The sequence below is a fragment of the Oncorhynchus kisutch genome, linkage group LG19 (genome assembly GCF_002021735.2).
Source record: "Oncorhynchus kisutch isolate 150728-3 linkage group LG19, Okis_V2, whole genome shotgun sequence".
NCBI lineage: Eukaryota > Metazoa > Chordata > Actinopteri > Salmoniformes > Salmonidae > Oncorhynchus > Oncorhynchus kisutch.
This window is the reverse complement of record NC_034192.2, coordinates 34,968,814-34,990,240: the sequence shown is the minus strand read 5'-3', so window position 1 is coordinate 34,990,240 and position 21,427 is coordinate 34,968,814. Positions and strand designations below refer to the sequence as shown.

General features: G+C 42.7%; 1 protein-coding gene across 1 annotated transcript in view; it reads right to left on the bottom strand.

Moving 5' to 3' along the window:
- LOC109864967 (vascular endothelial growth factor receptor kdr-like) overlaps nt 1-21,427 on the bottom strand; it is a 72,227-nt gene that overhangs the window by 37,188 nt on the left and 13,612 nt on the right. The window contains exons 4-11 of the mRNA XM_020453060.2: nt 18,492-18,619; nt 15,557-15,716; nt 13,578-13,714; nt 13,305-13,488; nt 12,983-13,109; nt 12,602-12,771; nt 10,899-11,055; nt 5,843-5,957 (exon numbers count right to left, since the gene is read on the bottom strand). Coding sequence (XP_020308649.2) covers nt 5,843-5,957; nt 10,899-11,055; nt 12,602-12,771; nt 12,983-13,109; nt 13,305-13,488; nt 13,578-13,714; nt 15,557-15,716; nt 18,492-18,619 — 1,178 coding nt within the window. The remainder of the gene's footprint in view (nt 1-5,842; nt 5,958-10,898; nt 11,056-12,601; nt 12,772-12,982; nt 13,110-13,304; nt 13,489-13,577; nt 13,715-15,556; nt 15,717-18,491; nt 18,620-21,427) is intronic.

Genomic DNA, 21,427 nt, shown 5'->3' with positions numbered 1-21,427 from the left:
TGATTACTTTGAGGATTACCTTTAAATTCAGAAAGGATGTTTGCGGGGAAAAAAAGTTGACACTTCTCTGTTAATGACATTCAAATCAGCTTTGAAAACAGTTTAAGTTTGTTCCACCTGAGCGAGTCTGACCACAAGTCAGAGACCACTATGATGACACACCAAATGTGTTTGATGGATCGCGAGAAAAGAGCAGGAATAGGCTTTTGTAGGCTACAGTCCCAGCTGTCTTCCAATGGTGCGACTGCTGTCGGCATCCAAAGATTATCCAATTTGAATAAATGCTTGGAGGTAAGGATGACAGTAGTGGTGTAGTGTACGGCGATACGGATATCACTTATTATTGATATCTACATAGCGCATTGATGTGAATCACACTGCTGCTCTCTCATTTAGCTATTTCCGCTTTACGGATTGTGGTTGTTGTGGATGGCTGTTCACAAATCTAAATGTGTATTTGAACACAATAATGGTTAGATTCAAGAAGGTTAAGCTGCCTATCAATCATTGTTTTTGAAACCAGTGGACAGCCAGTGAAAAATGCACTCTTGCAACAGCTGCACAGTGTGGATCCAAGCTTATGGAATAAAAGTGGGGCTTTTACTGCTCAATCTAATTCATTCTGGAAATATCCATAGGCCTAATGCAACTAATGCAACATGCTCAAACTTGCACACTTGTGATAGACTTAAGGGGGCAATCTGTAGTTGCTAAATCTATTTTGGGACTTATAAATGATCAAATTAATGAGCCCAATCAGTCCTCCATGACAACAAAATCATAAACAATAGAGTAGGGCTGGCTAATACTGTATGTCCTTAGTTTTGGGGTCATGCTCAGGTAAAACAATTTGGCTAATCTATACTTCCATAAGTCCTATTCTTGAAGATCAAGGGGTATAACATTTATTAAAATGGCTGGAATTCTGATAGACTTTGGTTTTTAATGTAAAGATATCATTTAATCGTAATATTATATGTAGTAGAAGGTGATGGGTTAGAAGAAGCCAACATAACCAACCCATAAAGTAAACTTTAACATATGGCCAGCTACATAAACCTTAACATTGACTTATCCTTCAACAGATGTCGTTCAATTGGTAACATACATTTTTGTCTTCTTCTAATACATCTTAAGGGGAAAGTAATCTAAAAGTAAGGGAATATAATCAAATTACGTTACTGAGTTTGGGTAATCCAAAAGTTACGTTACTGATTACAATTTTGGACAAGTAACTTGTAACTAACAGATTACACTTAGAAAGTAACCTACCAAACCCTGAGTGTGCGCTGTGTAAACATGTTTGGATGGAAAAGCTAGCTAAAAGTTGTGTTAAGTTGTCTACCCCGAGTTGTTATGACATTGGTCAGACCACTGACGGAGTAGTTACATGGTGTTGTGTTACGGTCATTACTCATGATGATGTAACGTGAGCTGGAAAACAGTCGTTTCAACAAGTGCGCTCTGTCCCTAAGTGGTGACTTGACCAGAAGCATTATGACCCCAGGGAGGGCCCATGCCTCTCTCCCCCCGTCCCCTGGTGCTGTGACCCAGCCCAGTCGGTCCCCCTCTCCACCAGGAGCCCCTCTGAGGCTGGCCATGCAAACCTGATTAACACTCTATTCTCATTCATGGAGAACAGTGATTTATGTGGGGTGACAGAAAATAATTATCTCCCAACAAACCGGTGCTTGTTATCACTGACCCTTAGTCCTCACCCCTATAAAACACTGGTGTTTGGGCCACAAGCGCTTGTAAATAAGAAGTGCCTCCCTATTTATGTCCATCGGAGATTGGTAGTGTTGGAAGTGAATGAAGTCTAAGCCCTCTATTACGAGGTGTGTACTGTATTGTACCTGAAGGAGATCCTTTTTGGATTGATAGGTAGTCAATAAAGTGGTGAATTGGGAGCACAAGCAGTGTGCGGGCCCTCCTGTTCTTTACAGTATATATACCATTAGCACAATTTCTGTTCTTTACAGTATATATACCATTAGCATGATTCATGTTCTTTACAGTATGTATACCATTAGCATGATTCCTGTTCTTTACAGTACGTATACCATTAGCATGATTCCCATTCTTTACGGTATGTATACGATTAGCATGATTCATGTCATTACAGTATGCATACCATTAGCATGATTCCTGTTATTACAGTATGAATACCATTAGCATGATTCCTGTTATTACAGTTTGTATACCATTAGCATGATTCCTATTATTACAGTACGTATACCATTTTCATGATTCCTGTTATAACATTACGTATACCATTAACATGATTCCCATTCTTTACAGTTTGTATACCATTAGCATGATTCCTGTTATTACAGTTTGTATACCATTAGCATAATTCCTGTTATTACAGTACGTATACCATTAGCATGATTCCTGTTCTTTACAGTATGTACAGTATACCATTAGCATAATTCCTGTTATTACAGTATGTATACCATTAGCATGATTCCTGTTATTACAGTACATATACCATTAGCATGATTCCCATTCTTTACAGTATGTGTACCATTAGCATGATTCCCATTCGTTACAGTATGTGTACCATTAGCATGATTCCTGTTCTTTACAGTATGTACAGTATACCATTAGCATGATTCCCATTCTTTACAGTTTGTATACCATTAGCATGATTCATGTTATTACAGTATGCATACCATTAGCATGATTCCTGTTATTACAGTCTGAATACCATTAGCATGATTCCTGTTATTACAGTACGTATACCATTAGCATGATTCCTGTTATTACAGTACGTATACCATTAGCATGATTCCTGTTATTACAGTACGTATACCATTAGCATGATTCCTGTTATTACAGTACGTATACCATTAGCATGATTCCTGTTATTACAGTACGTATACCATTAGCATGATTCCTGTTATTACAGTTTGTATACCATTAGCATGATTCCTGTTATTACAGTACATATACCATTAGCATGATTCCTGTTATTACAGTTTGTATACCATTTGCATGATTCCTGTTATTACAGTACGTATACCATTAGCATGATTCCTGTTATTACAGTATGTATACCATTAGCATGATTCCTGTTATTACAGTTTGTATACCATTAGCATGATTCCTGTTATTACAGTTTGTATACCATTAGCATGATTCCTGTTATTACAGTACGTATACCATTAGCATGATTCCTGTTATTACAGTTTGTATACCATTAGCATGATTCCTGTTATTACAGTACGTATACCATTAGCATGATTCCTGTTATTACAGTACGTATACCATTAGCATGATTCCTGTTATTACAGTACGTATACCATTAGCATGATTCCTGTTATTACAGTTTGTATACCATTAGCATGATTCCTGTTATTACAGTACGTATACCATTAGCATGATTCCTGTTATTACAGTTTGCATACCATTAGCATGATTCCTGTTATTACAGTACGTATACCATTAGCATGATTCCTGTTATTACAGTACGTATACCATTAGCATGATTCCTGTTATTACAGTACGTATACCATTAGCATGATTCCTGTTATTACAGTTTGTATACCATTAGCATGATTCCTGTTATTACAGTACGTATACCATTAGCATGATTCCTGTTATTACAGTTTGTATACCATTAGCATGATTCCTGTTATTACAGTTTGTATACCATTAGCATGATTCCTGTTATTACAGTTTGTATACCATTAGCATGATTCCTGTTATTACAGTTTGTATACCATTAGCATGATTCCTGTTATTACAGTACGTATACCATTAGCATGATTCCTGTTATTACAGTACGTATACCATTAGCATGATTCCTGTTATTACAGTACGTATACCATTAGCATGATTGCCATTCTTTACAGTTTGTATACCATTAGCATGATTCCCGTTCTTTACAATATGTATACCATTAGCATGATTCGAAATCCCTTCAACCGTCAATCATCAGAGGGAGGAAACACCTTCATAAATCTCCCATAGAGGAAAGCTGGAGAAATACCATTTCATAAAGTTTACCACACCAGCATACGTGTTTGGGTAATGACTTATTATAACCAGTATTTTCTTCGGTGGTAGGTTTGCTTGTGCTGTTGAAATGCTTATATGCTGGCTAGATTTATGTCCCAATTTGACCTAGTGTGTTGGAACGGCTGTCTTTCAACTAATCCTATAGGTGGGCTTTTGGGGGAAACAGTTGAGGCCTGCACTTACGTTTGGAGTGAATGGTTTTGGTAACAAGCTCCTCTAGGACATGTGCTGTAATGTCTATAGTCTCCATGTTCAGTATGCTTTGGGAACGCATGCCAAGACGTGGTCCATTTTTTGTGAGAGGAAGTGATCGAGTGTTTAGTAAACTGCAGGGCAAATTGCAGAAACCTCTATTGGAGACTTAGGAACTAATAGTTGTGTGGTTATATGGTCAAGGTGTCCCAGGTGAACACTTTTAAGATTGTAATTATTTGCATACCTCTTGTGGATCCCCTAACCATTACATTCAGCTATGGTGTAAGAACACAGATATGATGAAAACAATGAAAATAACCAATTATTTCAATTTCCAAACTTTGTTTTAGTAGTTCCAGCGATTACGGCTGATCTCTTCAAAAGGTCAGTGGAGTTAGGAGGGAACCTATAAAAGTCCCTTCTCCGCTGTCTGCACACGCATGGCTTGAGCCGTATGGTTGTATTGGTCTGTTTTACGAGGAGCTCCACAGCCCTCCGTGTTCCAACAGACAAAGATCCACTGATGTCAGAATAAACAGTGCTCTCTGGCAGACCAGGCAGCTGCATCATTTACAGGCCTAGCTGCTTTAGATCCAAAATCTGCGTTTTGTTCGGAGGGTGTTTTTCACTCCAGCAGGGTGAAATGAACTGTGTCTTTCAGTTAATGGGGCAGACGGACGAACGATTCAGGAGAGCAGCCCTGAAAAGAGCCAAAATGCTTTTTCTTCATGGCAGTTCTGGCACTCGACTTGTGTTGACCTTAATTGAAGGCTAAGGGGCTTCTTTTAATAAAAAGCAAATCATGTCAGATATGATGGTCTGTTTGTTGCAGACAGCATATACGAAATGACGGATAAGTTGATTTAGTGGCAGTTACTGCAGTGTAAACAATAATGTGGGTTTCCGTGTCATAAATATGCCTACTGATATACACTAAATGTATTTTACTATATATAGTTTTTTCTCTGTACATGTTGAATATTACAATGTATAAATAAACAGTATTTACAATGTACTGTACAGACTGTACTGTACTATAATTTCATTATACATATTGATGTTCCTTCCATAACTTTTGGTCACAGTTACATAAGTTGAAAGTGATGCAGATTGAATGAATCATTCTAGAACATTTTTGAACTGCCAATATGAGGATGGGGATTGCCTCGATGTATTGTTTTCAGATGTTGCCATCTCAAAGAGAACGGCCATGCAGATTTCCACGTCAGTGTTAGTCTCTCTGAACCCTCTCTATAGCCATTTACTCTAAATCCCTTTCTCACACAGTACATCTCAAAGTAATTGTTGTATATGCTTATTCCATGTGTACTTCTGTGTTGTTGTTTGTGTCACACTGCATTGCTTTATCTTGGCCAGGTTGTAAATACGAACTTGTTCTCAACTATCTTACCTAGTTAAATAAAGGTGAAATATTATTATATATATATTTTTTTAATTTGCACAACTATTTTGTCATTGACATTTACATTTCTGTTCAGATTACAGTATATTTATCAAACCTGACTCATATATGAAAAGTACACCCACATGAATTATTGTTGTACAATGTTAAGCAGTTCCAGGTTACAAATCTAATGAGATCAAACCCATATTATATACATACCTTGTTCTTTCCTTTCACCAGTTCAGTTTGGTTGTTTATGCTCTCAATCCAGTTGTGTGAGTAGTTCCCTTTATCGTCCATTTGAACTGGGATTGGCTCAGTGTAAAGGGTGCACCTACAGGACAGAGGAAATCAGTGATTACTCAACTAGACGTAACGGCTGCAGGTTACCTAAAATATGAACTCAGTTTTGTAAATTAGTACAGAATATTGGACAGGAGACTGTTAGAGCAGGATGCTGTGTGGCCATGACATAATTTCCTGTATTTAATTAGTGGGAACCGGAAATGATACTATGGACCATCGATTGATAATATGGACCAGTGATAGCTGTCCAAACGGTTTGACAAGGTGTCACTTTGAAACGGCAGGAATTAAACCCTAAGAAGCTCTGACTAACACCATAGCTTTTGTATGGCCTTTTAGGGTGCAGTGAGCTTACAGCCCAGTTAAACCAGACTGCCTGCTGAGGGGAACAATCAGGCTGATAAGGAGTGAGGCGGTCAGGATGAAACTGCAGTGTGACAGGAAGCCCCATGCTATGCTTTTTATTTATCCCTTATTTTACCAGGTAAATTGACTGAGAACACATTCTCATTTACAGCAACGACCTGGGGAATAGTTACAGTGGAGCGGAGGGGGAATAAATTAGATATCTGGAAGCTGGGGATGATTAGGTGGCCATGATGGTATGAGGGCCAGATTGGGAATTAGCCAGGATTAACACCCCTACAATAAGTGCCATGGGATGTTTCGTGACCACACAGAGAGTCAGGACACCCGTTTAACATCGCATCCAAAAGACGGCATCCTACACAGGGCAATGTCCCCAATCACTGCCCTGGGGCATTGGGATATTATATATTTTTTAAGACCAGAGGAAAGAATGCCTCCTACTGGCCATTCAACACAACTCCCAGCAGCATCTGGTCTCCCATCCAGGGACTGACCAGGACCAACCCTGCTTTCACCTCGACTAACCTGTACCCCCACACATTGACTCGGTACCGGTACACCCTGTATAGAGCCTCATTATTGTTTTGTACTTTCTTGTGTCACTTTTTTATTTGATTTTTTAAAACTTTAGATTATTTAGTAAATATTTTCTTAACTCTATTTCTTGAACTGCATTGTTGGTTAGGGGCGTTTAAGCAAGCATTTCACAGTAAGTTCTACACCTGTTGTATTCAGCGCATGTGACAAATAACATTTGATTTGATTAGCTTCAGAGGCAATTCAGCAGTGGGATGCAGGGTGGTATGCTGCTGGCTATGCGTCACCTCGAACAGGAAACCCCCCCCCACTCTCTGGCCAGAGGAGATAAGCCTGTTCCCCAAACCTTATTGGGTCAACAAGGGACAGCTGATACCATCTTACCCTGCTGCTGATAAAGAAACCCACCCCCCTTCATCTCCCAATCACTCTTTCTTTAACTCCCAAATTATATCTGAGACGTTACGCTTCCCCAACCACAAGGGGACTGTGATATGTGATTTATACGAGGTCCCATCCTGAAATGATAAGTGGTCAATTTGCAGTGACAGGTTCTTGAAGTGGGTCTGAACTGTATAAAACAAACAGTTGGCTCAATCTGCCTCCAATCAGGCCGTGGCTGGCCTGGGCTGTTTCTCTGTCTGAAGCCACTCCCTCATTAGCTGTTGAAAAAACAAGCCCTTTTCAGCGTCAAACGTTTATGAGCCACTGTTTCCATTGCCAGAGTTGATTATCTTTAGGGCTGCAGAAACGGGGCACTTTGACACAGCTTGACCCTCCGCCATTATTTCTGTCACAAATTTGGCATACCAAGAGAGGGTTTTTTAACCAATAATTATGGATAATTAACAGAAGCACTTGTCAAGTTAAAGCGCATGAAGTGTAACATAATTCAGGCCCTCCGTTGTGAGGCCATCCAGAGACGTGTTTTTCTAGCGGTGTTGGGTCCTGATAATCCCGCGGTAATGGCCCATTGTTTGCCTGATTTTACGCCTCAGAAAGGACCCCTGCTGTCACTGACTGTGTTCTGGCTGCTCTGGCTTTCAGGGAATGTTCATGTTGTTAAAGGTTCACTAGCAGGTCGACATACACGCCCACGTCACTCATACCACACGCTCTGTCCCGTTCAGCTCTATAAAAGCTTGGGGAGTCTGAGACTAATATATCCTCTCTCCCCGCCCACAGAGCCAACGGCCACAAATGAGTGGGGAATTCTCCGGGGCTGCATTTCTTTGATAAATTACTGTATTTTGGGCCAGAGTCAATTAAAAGGATGCAGGCATGTTTATGGAGAAGGAGCCCCGGGCTTGCCCGGTGGTTCTGGACTCCAGACTCACACAGATGATCTGGTTTTATGTCTGTCTTTGTATGTGTGTCTGTCTTTGTATGTGTGTCTGTCTTTGTATGTGTGTCTGTCTTTGTATGCGTGTCGGTCTTTGTATGTGTGTCTGTCTTTGTATATGCGTCTGTCCTTGTATGTGCGTCTGTCTGTCTGTTTGACTTTGTATGTGTGTCTGTCTGTCTTTGTATGGGCGTATGTCTGTCTGTTTGTCTTTGTATGATCGTCTGTCTGTCTGTTTGTCTTTGTACAGTGGGGCAAAAAAGTATTTAGTCAGCCACCAATTGTGCAAGTTCTCCCACTTAAAAAGATGAGAGAGGCCTGTAATTTTCATCATAGGTACACTTCAACTATGACAGACAAAATGAGAAAAGAAAATCCAGAAAATCACATTGTAGGACTTGTAATGAATTTATTTGCAGATTATGGTGGAAAATAAGTATTTGGTCAATAACAAAAGTTTATTTCAATACTTTGTTATATACCCTTTGTTGGCAATGACAGAGGGCAAACGTTTTCTGTGAGTCTTCACAAGGTTTTCACACACTGTTGCTGGTATTTTGGCCCATTCCTCCATGCAGATCTCCTCTAGAGCAGTGATGTTTTGGGGCTGTTGCTGGGCAACACGGACTTTCAACTCCCTCCAAAGATTTTCTATGGGGTTGAGATCTGGAGACTGGCTAGGCCACTCCAGGACCTTGAAATGCTTCTTACGAAGCCGCTCCTTCGTTGCCCGAGCGGTGTGTTTGAGATCAATGTCATGCTGAAAGACCCAGCCACGTTTCATCTTCAATGCCCTTGCTGATGGAAGGAGGTTTTCACTCAAAATCTCACGATACATGGCCCCATTCATTCTTTCCTTAACACGGATCAGTCGTCCTGGTCCCTTTGCAGAAAAACAGCCCCAAAGCATGATGTTTCCACCCCCGTGCTTCACAGTAGCTATGGTGTTCTTTGGATGCAACTCAGCATTCTTTGTCCTCCAAACACGACGAGTTGAGTTTTTACCAAAAAGTTATATTTTGGTTTAATCTGACCATATGACATTCTCCCAATCTTCTTCTGGATCATCCAAATGCTCTCTAGCAAACTTCAGACGGGCCTGGACATGTACTGGCTTAAGCAGGGGGACACGTCTGGCACTGCAGGATTTGAGTCCCTGGCGGCGTAGTGTGTTACTGATGGTAGGCTTTGTTACTTTGGTCCCAGCTCTCTGCAGGTCATTCACTAGGTCCGCCAGTGTGGTTCTGGGATTTTTGCTCACCGTTCTTGTGATCATTTTGACCCCACGGGGTGAGATCTTGCGTGGAGCCCCAGATCGAGGGAGATTATCAGTGGTCTTGTATGTCTTCCATTTCCTAATAATTGGTCCCACAGTTGATTTCTTCAAACCAAGCTGCTTAGCTATTGCAGATTCAGTCTTCCCAGCCTGGTGCAGGTCTACAATTTTGTTTCTGGTGCCTTTGACAGCTCTTTGACAGCTCTTTGGTCTTGGCCATAGTGGAGTTTGGAGTGTGACTGTTTGAGGTTGTGGACAGGTGTCTTTTATACTGATAACAAGTTCAAACAGGTGCCATTAATACAGGTAACGAGTGGAGAACAGAGGAGCCTCTTAAAGAAGAAGTTACAGGTCTGTGAGAGCCAGAAATCTTGCTTGTTTGTAGGTGACCAAATACTTATTTTCCACCATAATTTGCAAATTATTTATTTCTCATTTTGTCTGTCATAGTTGAAGTGTACCTATGATGAAAATGACAGGCCTCTCTCATCTTTTTAAGTGGGAGAACTTGCACAATTGGTGGCTGACTAAATACTTTTTTGCCCCACTGTCTGTCTGTCTGTCTGTCTGTCTGTCTGTCTGTCTGTCTGTCTGTCTGTCTGTCTGTCTGTCTGTCTGTCTGTCTGTCTGTCTTTGTGTGTGTGTGTGTGAGTGTGTGTGTGTGTGTGTGTGTGTGTGTGTGTGTGTGTGTGTGTGTGTGTGTGTGTGTGTGTGTGTGTGTGTGTGTGTGTGTGGGTGTGTGTCTGTCTGTCTGTCTGTACGATCCAGTTCCAATACTGTGACAGCTGAGCTCAGCGTCCAATAAACCTAAACACTCATCCAAAACATAACCAGGAGGTGCACTGGCTAAGACAAAGCTGGTCTGCTTTACCAATCACGTCTATTCATACTGGCCCGAGAGCGGACAATAAAACTCAAGGCAGTGTTTCACCATACCTACAGAAATAACTAGAAATGCACAGTGACCCTTGGATGAGAAAACACACAACACTCCCTGTGACCTATCTCTGTTCTCTGCATGAAACTGGCCGTTTCTGTCATTCGAAACTGTAGTCAGATGGTCTTGGTGACTAAGTATCCTTTTGATCCACGGGCTGGGTGTTTGAGGAAAAAATATAGGACTTTCATCTCAGTTCTGGGTTTATTGCTTTGGATCTTGGAAGTTGTGCCTTGTGATTGTGCAAAGCCTTGACACTGTATCTTCCCAGGTCTGTGGTATTCTTATGGTTTACAGAAAAACAATGAAAGTACATTACCAATGAAGGAACATTGTGAAAGTGAAAAACAAGAAGTGAAGAATGCAGAATTGTGTTACTGGAAGCGTTAAGGTTAAAAGGCACTGATGCAGTAGGAGAATTCAAAGAAAATGGTCTTCACAGTTTAGTTAATGATTTAGCCCCCCCACCCCCGGATAAACAGGCCAGGATGGTGTGTCGGTGACTCACTCTTTGTCGGTGGGGTCAGGGTGGCATGGTTGCCAGAGCCACGTGATGTCGGGCATGGGCACTCCAAAGGCGGTGCAGGTTAGCTGGTGCTGCTTGCCGAACATGTATGGTTGGACGTCTACCGAGGCCACCTCCTCTTCTGAGATCATAGGCCTCACTGAGACACAGACAAAGAGATCAGACACTGTTGCATTAACCGTTACACTCTACCTGGCTGTTGGAGGTCATAATGTCTTTATAAAGATAGAGGTCCGTCATCATGATGAATAACCATGAAAAAGGTTCCATCAACATCCAGTTGTCATCTAACCTCAGAGAGTGGGCTTTGAAGTGCTTGAAAATGGCTGAGTGATTGCATAGCCCTGATACCCTGTGGTTGTCCATCACATCAGGGTGTCACAGTGTCTCAGAGCCTGACCTCTACCCTGCTGCCTCTGGGACAGATGTGGCCCTATGCCCAGGCCCCAGGTCAGTGGATCAGCAGTGTGGGAGAACACAGCAGTAATCAACACCAGACTGACTGGCGGACGGACACAGACAGACTGGATGCCACCTCCAGGAAAATGTTCACATCAGTTAATCATTGTCAACTAGTCAGTGTGTGTGTGTGTGTGTGTTTTGTTTGTATGCCTGCGTGCATTGGTGAGGCTGAGGCTGAAGTCGTAACATGGTTTCTCTCAGCAATGTCCTCAGTTCAAGCCCCGGCTGCTGAATATTTGAGATCTGAAGCACTGAACTTCAAAAGCTTGATGAACGATGTTTAAAATTGTTGCCTAACTGTTCCCAGGAATCTCTCTTGATTTCTCCTTCCATTGTTTTTGTCTGTGAGAGTGGGTCATTTTTTTGCCATTCCAAACCCTTGAGCAATCGGGACAGCAAGTGTCCATAGATAACATTTATATGAGGGAGAAAGGGGGCTGATCTTTCCACTTTGGCATGGTAGGGGGATTCCTGGGTAATGTGCAGGGAATGGGATGGAAATACTTTGTTATGCATTCTTTTGCCCCCCGTCGCCAGCTTGGAGTAGTATCTGAGTGGCACACGTGTTTCTCAACAGAGTTCTTAAGAGCAGGCAGATTGCACTCCCCGACTCTCCATCCAACACACGATCAAAGCTCAAGAACATAACACCGACCACTTCTACAACTGCTGGTGTTGACAACCATCAGTATTTACATGACAATCATTACAATATATTTGTTTGAACAGTCTTTGCTAAAGCATATAAAGTACACAAATAGCCCTATATAATGTACAGAACACGGTTGTTTACACAAGTGGTTCTGGGCCAGATGGGCTACATACACATCGAGAGGATGTAAACAAATGATTGCCTAAGATGACGCTTACAATGGAGTTATGTCCGTCCCTGCCTTAGCTCAGTGAGACCTTGCCTTCACGCAGTACCAGTTCCGAACACACTGACCCACCGTAGATGGTGACCTTGGCAGAGGCGTGCTTCTTGTTCCCCATCTCAGCGTTCCCTATCTCAGCCGTGCACCTGTACGTGAGGAGCTAGAGAGGCTGGGTTCCTGTCATCCTGCAGGCCAGGACCAACCGGGGGCTTAAACCCAATGTGCCGAGGGTGGTCGAAATGCAGAAGTCCAGGCCATTGCTTCATTTCCTCAGGATGGCCAGTCATTTGGAGGGACAAGGAATGGGGTATAGGATGGGATAGAGTGCCGATTTAAAAGGAGCTTTACCTCGGACTACCAGAGTGTAGCTGAGATTCCTGTAGAGGCCTCTCTCCTTGTTGCCCAGGGCGATGGTGAAGACCCCAGCATCCTTCTGCTTCACGTCCTTGATGAGTAGGTTGTAGCCTGAAGACTCGTAACAAGTGGAGTTCTCGTTGATGGGGACGCCATCCTTATACCTGGGAACGAGATACACCAACATTTGCTTTAGAAGTTCACCTCATCATAATGTACTGATGTGAAAGTTGTGATGATAATTAGTGAGCAACTCTATATCCCAAATCAAATACTCACATGCTTCAGTTTAGTGCACATAGTCACAACAGAGCTATTATATTAATCAGGAGTTGACAATACACGCAGTGAAAAGTTCCAGCAACTCAGTCTTACCATGCGATGGTGTCGGTTGGTGGCAGTGCATTGACCTTGGGTTCAAACATCAGCTTGTTTCTACCCTCTGTGTAGACTACTCTCCTGGCCCATTCATTCTTATAGGACACATTCAGGTATGGATGTTCTGAAATCACACGGGAGAAGACCAATGATGAAAGCATTAAAACAACTGTCGAAAAACAACAGTATAAATGTACTATCAATGAGGTCACACAATGAATGGCCAAGATGACCCTTACAATGGAGTTATGTCTGTCTCTGCCTTAGCTCAGTGAGACCTTGCCTTCTCGCAGTACCAGTTCCTAAAACACTGACCCACCGTAGATGGTGACCTTGGCTGAGGCGTGCTTCTTTTTCCCCATCTCAGCGTTCCCTATCTCCGCCGTGCACCTGTACATGCCCCTGTCGTCCATGGTGATGTTGGACAAGGTGATGGCTTTGTACATCCTGGTGATCAAAGCCGGATTCTCTCTGATCTTATTGACGGTGGGGTTCCGATTGACCTGGGGACGCAAAGGCATTCATCAACAACTCTGAAACATTGACCAGTAATTGACCAATCTTAAAAGATGTTGAATGACTAAGAACTTACCATCCTCTTTGGGTACTCCCATTGGAAGTTGATCCTTCCGTTGAAGGTGGTCTCTGCAGAGCAGTTGAGGACCAGAGTATCTCCCACTAACAGCTTGATACGTTCAGGGTTGATCTTTACGTTCCTCAGGAAGTTAGCTATGCAAGCAGAGTTAGAAGGGAAGACACAGTGAAAATGAATCAACATCCTCAGTAATTCCTCTGTCTCTCGTAGTCACATGACCGAGTGGCTTCATGGGTAGAATGTTACTAATATTTTTCATAATTAATAAACATTGTTTAAAGAAACCCTCAGACGATCTTATGTTTCTATGTGAAACGGTTTTGTTATATTTCAGTCTTCCGTAATGTACACTACCGTTCAAAAGTTTGGGGTCACTTAGAAATGTTTTTGAAAGACATTTTGGCCCATTAACATAACATCAAATTGATCAGAAATACAGTGTAGACAATGTTGTAAATGACTATTGTAGCTGGAAACGGCAGATTTTTTATAGAATATCTACATAGGTATACAGAGGCCCATTATCAGCAACCATCACTCCTGTGTTCCAATGGTACATTGTGTTCCAATCCAAGTTTATCATTTTAAAAGGCTAATTGATCATTAGAAAACCCTTTTGCAATTGTGTTAGCACAGCTGAAAACTGGTGTCTTGATTAAAGAAGCAATACAACTGGCCTTCCTTAGACTAGTTGAGTATCTGGAGCATCAGCATTTGTGGGTTCGATTCCAGGCTCAAAATGGCCAGAAACAAAGACCTTTCTTCTGAATCTCTCTTGTTCTGAGAAATGAAGGCTATTCCATGTGAGAAATTGCCAAGAAACTGAAGATCTCGTACAACGCTACTACTCCCTTCACAGAACAGCGTAAACTGGCTCTAACCAGAATAGAAAGAGGAGTGGGAGGCCCCGGTGCACAACTGAGCAAGAGGACGTGTACATTAGAGTGTCTAGTTTGAGAAACAGACGCCTCACAAGTCCTCAACTGGCAGCTTCATTAAATAGTACCCGCAAAACACCAGTCTCAACGTCAACAGTGAAGAGGCGACTCTGGGATACTGGCCTTCTAGGCAGAGTTGCAAAGAAAAATACATATCTGGCTAATAAAAAGAAAAGATTAAGATGGACAGAGGAAGAATGGGAAAAAGTGTTATGGACAGACAAATCTAAAAAATGAAAAGATGCTGGAGGAGTGCTTGACGCCATCTGTCAAGCATGGTGGAGGTGATGTGATGGTCTGGGGGTGCTTTGGTGGTGGTAAAGTGGGAGATTTGTACAGGGTAAAAGGAATCTTGAAGAAGGAAGGCTATCACTCCATTTTGCAATGCCATGCCATACCCTGTGGACGGCGCTTAATTGGAGCCAATTTCCTCCTACAACATAACTATTTAGGGAAGAAGCAGTCAGCTGGTATTCTGTCTATAATGGAGTGGCCAGCACAGTCATCGGTTTTCAACCCTATTGAGCTGTTGTAGGAGCAGCTTGACCGTATGGTACGTAAGAAGTGCCCATCAAGCCAATCCAACTTGTGGGAGGTGCTTCAGGAAGCTTACCTCCACAAATTGACAACTAGAATGCCAAAGGTCTGCAAAGCTGTAATTGCTGCAAATTGAGGATTCTTTGATGAAAGCAAAGTTTGAAGGATACAATTATTATTTCGATTAAAAATAATTATTTCTAACCTATATTTCCTATTCATTTTGCAACTCAAAAAACAAGGACATTTCTAAGTGACCCCAAACTTTTGAACGGTAGTGTATATCAAGTGTAATATTGGGATGCTATTTTTATTTCAACTCTATATCTGACATGGTACAGGAGTATACTTTTTTAAAGCCCATAAACATGTGTGTGAGGTGTATACTTTTGTGTCAAAGTAGATTTGTTTTAGACTACCAAGAAACACTCTGAGTAACCCTGATTTAGCTCACTGCAATACAAGGTTAAAAGCTCAATTAGAAAAGGAGAAGTTACTCACTTTGCCTCAGAGGGATGTACTGCGACTGGACCTGTTGGCCGTCGACGCTGGTAACACAGGTCAGGAGACGAAAGGATTCGTAGGGACCATATGGGATCACGAAGCCTATTTTGGGGTCCCATTCCTTCCATTGTTCTATATCCTCTGATAAGGGTGGCAGCTGAAAGAAGAGACAGGTAGCAAAGTGTTTGTCAAAGGGCTTATATGTTTAGTCACACTTCTAGTTCTGCAGTCTTTAAAAAGCACTCAGCCAGTCAGACTAAAATACGATGTGGGCAACTGGCTTTGATATGAAACTCCACACTCCAATGAGCTCAGTTGGAGATGACAGCCCATTAGAACCAACTTCTAATTCATTTTCATGGTTTTATGGAGTGTAACTATCGCAATTATCCACACAGCGATGCACGGAGCACTGTTGACCTTGAACAAGGGATGAAATGGATGGACGTGGCCAAGGCCTACCACTGCAGTTGTTTGTTCTCCAGCCAAGTGTTATGCTGCTGGGAGAGGAGCGAGAGGGGAAGGAAGGAAGTAGGGAGGAAGGAAGGAGAAATGCCAAAGATCTTCCAGTAGCAGGGAGGTCACACAGCCCACTAACTTTGCCATCTGAATAAGACGTATGAGGTCTGGCATCATGTCAACAGGCAGCAGAAGACGCACTCTGTTCATTGATGCACATCATTTATAGGAAGGCCGTCTCGTGTAATAGGATACTGTAATAAGACAAGGAGCTTGGTCACTGTGACCCAGTACCCTACACCCAGCTCCTTCGAGAGAGATTTCCTCCTATAGTTTTATTAAAAACCACTTAACCTTCCTCATGAGCATCATCGGCCTATTGTTGTTTTTTAAATTCTACCCCCTTTTTCTCCACAATTTCATGTTATCCAACTACTATCCAATTACGATCCAGCGCCTTAGACCACTGCGCCACTTGGGAGGCCCCGGCCGATACAGTGCCTTTCAAAAGTATTCATTCCCCTTGGCGTTTTTCCTATTTTGTTGCATTTCAACCTGTAATTTAAGTAGATTTTTTATTTGGATTTCATGTAATGGACATACACAAAATAGTTCAAATTGGTGAAGTGAAATTTAAAAAATAACTTGTTACATTTTTTTGTATTAAATTAAAAACTGAGAAGTGGTGCGTGCATATGTATTCCCCCCTTTGCTATGAAGCCCCTAAATAAGATCTGGTGCAACCAATTACCTTCAGAAGTCACATAATTAGTTCAAATCCACCTGTGTGCAATCTAAGTGTCACATGATCGGTCACATGATCTGTAACATGATTTCAGTATATATACACACCTGTTCTGAACGGCACCAGAGTCTGCAATACCACTAAGCAAGGGGCACCATCATGCAAGCGGCACCATGAAGACCAAAGAGCTCTCCAAACAGGTCAGGGACAAAGATGTGGAGAAGTACAGATCAGAGTTGGGTTATAAAAAAATATCCAAAACGTTGAACATCCCACAGAGGGTCGCCCACCAAAACTCATGGACCAGGCAAGGAGGGCATTAATCAGAGAGGCAACAAAGAGACCAAAGATAACCCTGAAGGAGCTGCAAAGCTCCACAGAGGAGATTAGAGTATCTGTCCATAGGACCACTTTAAGCCGTACACTCCACCAAGCTGGGCTTTATGGAAGAGTGGCCAGAAAAAAAGCCCATGCTTAAAGAAGAAAATAAGCAAACACATTTGGTGTTTGCCAAAAGGCACATGGGAGACTCCCCAAACATATGGAAGAAGGTACTCTGGTCAGATGAGACTAAAATTTAGTTTTGTGCCATCAAGGAAAACGCTATGTCCGGCACAAACCCAACAACTCTCATCACTCCGAGAACACCATGTTTTTCATCGACAGGGACTGGGAAACTGGTCAGAATTGAAGGAATGTTGGACGGCGCTAAATACACGGAAATTCTTGAGGGAAACTTGTTTCAGTCTTCCAGAGATTAGAGACTGGGACGGAGATTCACCTTCCAGCAGGACAATGGCCCTAAGCATACTGCTAAAGCAACAGTCGAGTGCTATAAGGGGAAACATTTAAATGTCTTGGAATGGCCAAGTCAAAGACCAGACCTCAATCCAATTGAGAATCTGTGGTATGACTTAAAATTGCTGTCCATCAGCGGAACCCATCCAACTTGAAGGAGCTGGAACAGTTTTTGCCTTGAAGAACGGGCAAAAATCACAAAAATCCTCTACAAAGTATTGACTTTGGGGGGGTGAATAGTTATGCACGTTCAAGTTTTCCGTTTTTTTGTGATATTCCTTGTTTGTTTCACAATAAAAAATATTTACCATCTTTCAAGTGGAAGGCGGGTTTTGTAAATAAAATGATACAAACCCCCCCAAAACACATTTGAATTCCAGGTTGTAAGGCAACAAAATAGGAAAAATGCCAAGGGGGTGAATACTTTCGCAAGCCACTGTTTGTATTGTTTTTTAGACCAGAATTTCCTGGACAAGATGTTTATAACAGGTCTTCTATACTTAGATAGAGATTGTATTCTGCAGAAAAAATATATTGGAGGACCTTCCTGTTCTTAGCAGGAAGCAGACAGGATGACTCCCTCTCCTGCCCCTGAGCTTCCCCTCTCTGTGGCCACTATCTGTTCCCGAATGCTTGAGTGGCCTACCGTTTTATGGGTGTGAGAACTCCAAAGATGCCCATAGTGCAGAGCGCCTGTGTTTATCATGTCTCTTTGTGATCTTGACTTTAGTGACGTCAATGGCAGACTTCTCTTTCAGAAAAAGGTACACTCTGGTAAAGTAATCAGTCTGATGCCCATACTGTCTCATAGCGTGTACAACTGGTCAACATTGGTTAGTATCATAATAGATGCTGACATTTGCTCTCTTGTGAAAGAGCATGTGAATGAAGAATGTGAATACAGAAACTAATAGTCATAAAAAGTCTTACCCCTTCAAGAGTGACAATCTGGTCAGGAGAAGTTGTTCTACAGGGAATCACTAGGGTGGCCTCATGTCTGTATGTAAACAAGGTGTATGGAATGGGGAAATGGTGCTCCACAAACGGATGCTGGTGATCTGTAGAAGAAATGAAAGAGAATATTAATATTTACTCTATGAATTTAATAAATTTAATTAGCTGTATTTTATTAAAAGTAGGGGTGATCCTCCCGAGTGGCGCAGCTGTCCAAGGCACTGCAACGCAGTGCTTGAGGCATCACGACAGACCCGGATTCAATCCCAGGCTGTCTCACAGCTGGACGTGACTGGGAGACCCATGAGGCGGCGCACAATTGGTCCGGGTTAGTGGAGGGTTTGGCCGTCCGGGATTTCCTTGTCCCATCGAGCTCTAGCGACTCCTTGTGGCGGGCCGGGTGCCTGCAAGCTGACAGATGGACAGTGTTTCCTCCACACATTGGTGTGGCTGGCTTCCGGGTTAAGCAAGCACTGTGTTAAGAAGCAGTTGGGTTTGGCAGGGTCGTGTTTCGGAGGACAGATGGCTCTCGACTTTCGCCTCTCACGAGTCCATCAGGGGGTTGCAGCGATGGGACAAGACTGTAACAACCAATTGGATATCACGAAAAAGGGGTAAAAGTACCAACAACAACAACAAAAAAGTAAGGTGGAAAAGGATTCTTTAAATTCTGTTTTTTAAGTTCAGTAGAGTCAGGGTAATGTCAGGCCATCTATCTCACACAGAGATCAAACAGAATCTCCCGACTAGTGAGATCAGCTCATTCTCCAAACCCCCTACCGCTCCTCCTGCTAGGTGCAGCTTTGGATAAAGAAACAGGGTGGAGATAGAGCTATCATAGCTATCACAGCTCCAGTCTTTTTCACCAGGGCAGGCATCCAATGCCTCTCTGACTGTTCTTTCACAGACCTGCTGTGTGAACTTTGCTGTTACACAAATACTTGAGTGATTTGTGCGAGGCTGAGCTGTTTTGGCGTGATAAAATGGACTAGTATTTGTAAAACAAATATGGAAAATGATCTAATAAACAGTTGAAAGTCTTTGAAAGAGGCCTGGTTAGACTAAACACGGGGCTACCAGGCTGTCAGATCGCCAGAGGAGGCAGAGAGAGCAGCCAGGGAATTAGGCTAGGACCTCAACCTATGGAGTCTAGTACTTTTTGCGTCGCAATTTTAAGTTCGCTCGAAATATCCGCATCTGTTCTGAAGGCCAGATATTAAGAAACATTTGTGCACACATATCACAGGAGCTGGACAAAAATATATGTCCAGACAGAGATAGAAAGGAACTCACTGTTTGTTTCATCCAGAAAAGGTTATTCGTCAGGCTTGTCATTCTTATCTTTCTGCCCAGATGTTCCATGAGACCGATCCCCACCACAGTCCCTCAGACTAAGACCTTGACATTTTTGAAGGGACACTGATGGCAATCTCAACTATGGTAATGTTTTAAGGTATTTAGTGTTGCCTTGCAATGCTCTCACTAAGGAGCTATTTGCAAGTGTTTGTACGTGCAGTTTGTCTGATTCGTAGAGGACATTCTCCAAATTTTGAGGGAGGACTAAGCCTGTAACATGGGAGAGACCATAGCTGGTGTCGTGCGAGGCTCCAGGAGAGACTGACTGGAAAAACAGAAGCCGGAAATATTAGCCAATGACAAGGGCTTCCAATGCGATACACTCTCCTTCCCTGTCCCAGAAGGAGTCAGGAAGCGGGGGGAAGCCTTTCTCTCTGTTAGAGGCACAACTCAGTTCCTTCTGTATGGCTTGGACTAGACTCCTTAAAATAAAAAATCCCCTCTCAACATACAGTCATATATCTGTAATTACAAACCATCCTCTTTACAACATGTGGAGAGATATGGCTGTTGTTGTCTGCTAAATGAGGTATGGAATGGATGGAGCCTCTCCTTTATTTATATATATATATATATTTCAAAAAAAATCTTATTCTGTCTTTTTTTTTCTGAAAGACTGGCTGGCTTCCAGCTCCTGTATCCTGCAGGAAGATGTCAGGCTGCTCAGTGACCATGGTTCTAGCCTGGCCCTTAAGAGCCTCTGTTGTTCTAATAGCTGTCTCAGTTTAAACCGTACTGCACTATAGGCGTTGGCCCATTTAAAATCACCTCCTGCTTTTTAGAGGGAGTTTGTTGAACTTATGCTGTTCTGAAACAAACCAACTGTAATGAAAAATATGAAGAAAACAAACATACAGATCAGGAGTGAAAAAAGTCCTTATCGGAGTTAAAATGAACAGAATCCAACAAACTATTTCAATCACAAAGGGAGATCCTTTTCATATCAACTTTCACACACTGGGATCTATTGGCTAATTATGTACTTTACGCTAGAGCTCTGCTACCCGACCTGAGCCCGATGGGCCCCGACATTATACAACGGGTTAGGGCTGGAAATGTTCCTTGAGTTTTATCGGAGTTTAGAGGGAGAAAAAGTAGCTAGTTTACAGCTAACTGCTCTCTGTCTTGTCATTGAGCATAACAGCAAGCAGAGGCATTGCTATGGATACTCACACAAGCAGAGCCATGCACAGAGCGCATACAGAGCGAGCAGCGCAGAGAGGGGGAGAACAGACAGAGACGGCTATCGGATTCTAACAAAGGAAGCTATTTCTTATTTCGCGTTCAGGTAAGTCCAGCCCTAAAATTTGGCATAAGCAATCGGGCCTGGGTAGGGTAGGGCCTGAACGTCGCGGGCATGGGTAGGGTAGGGCCTGAACGTCGCGGGCCTGGGTAGGGTAGGGCCTGAACGTCGCGGGCCTGGGTAGGGTAGGGCCTGAACGTCGCGGGCCTGGGTAGGGTAGGGCCTGAACGTCGCGGGCCTGGGTAGGGTAGGGCCTGAACGTCGCGGGCATGGGTAGGGTAGGGCCTGAACGTCGTGGGCATGGGTAGGGATT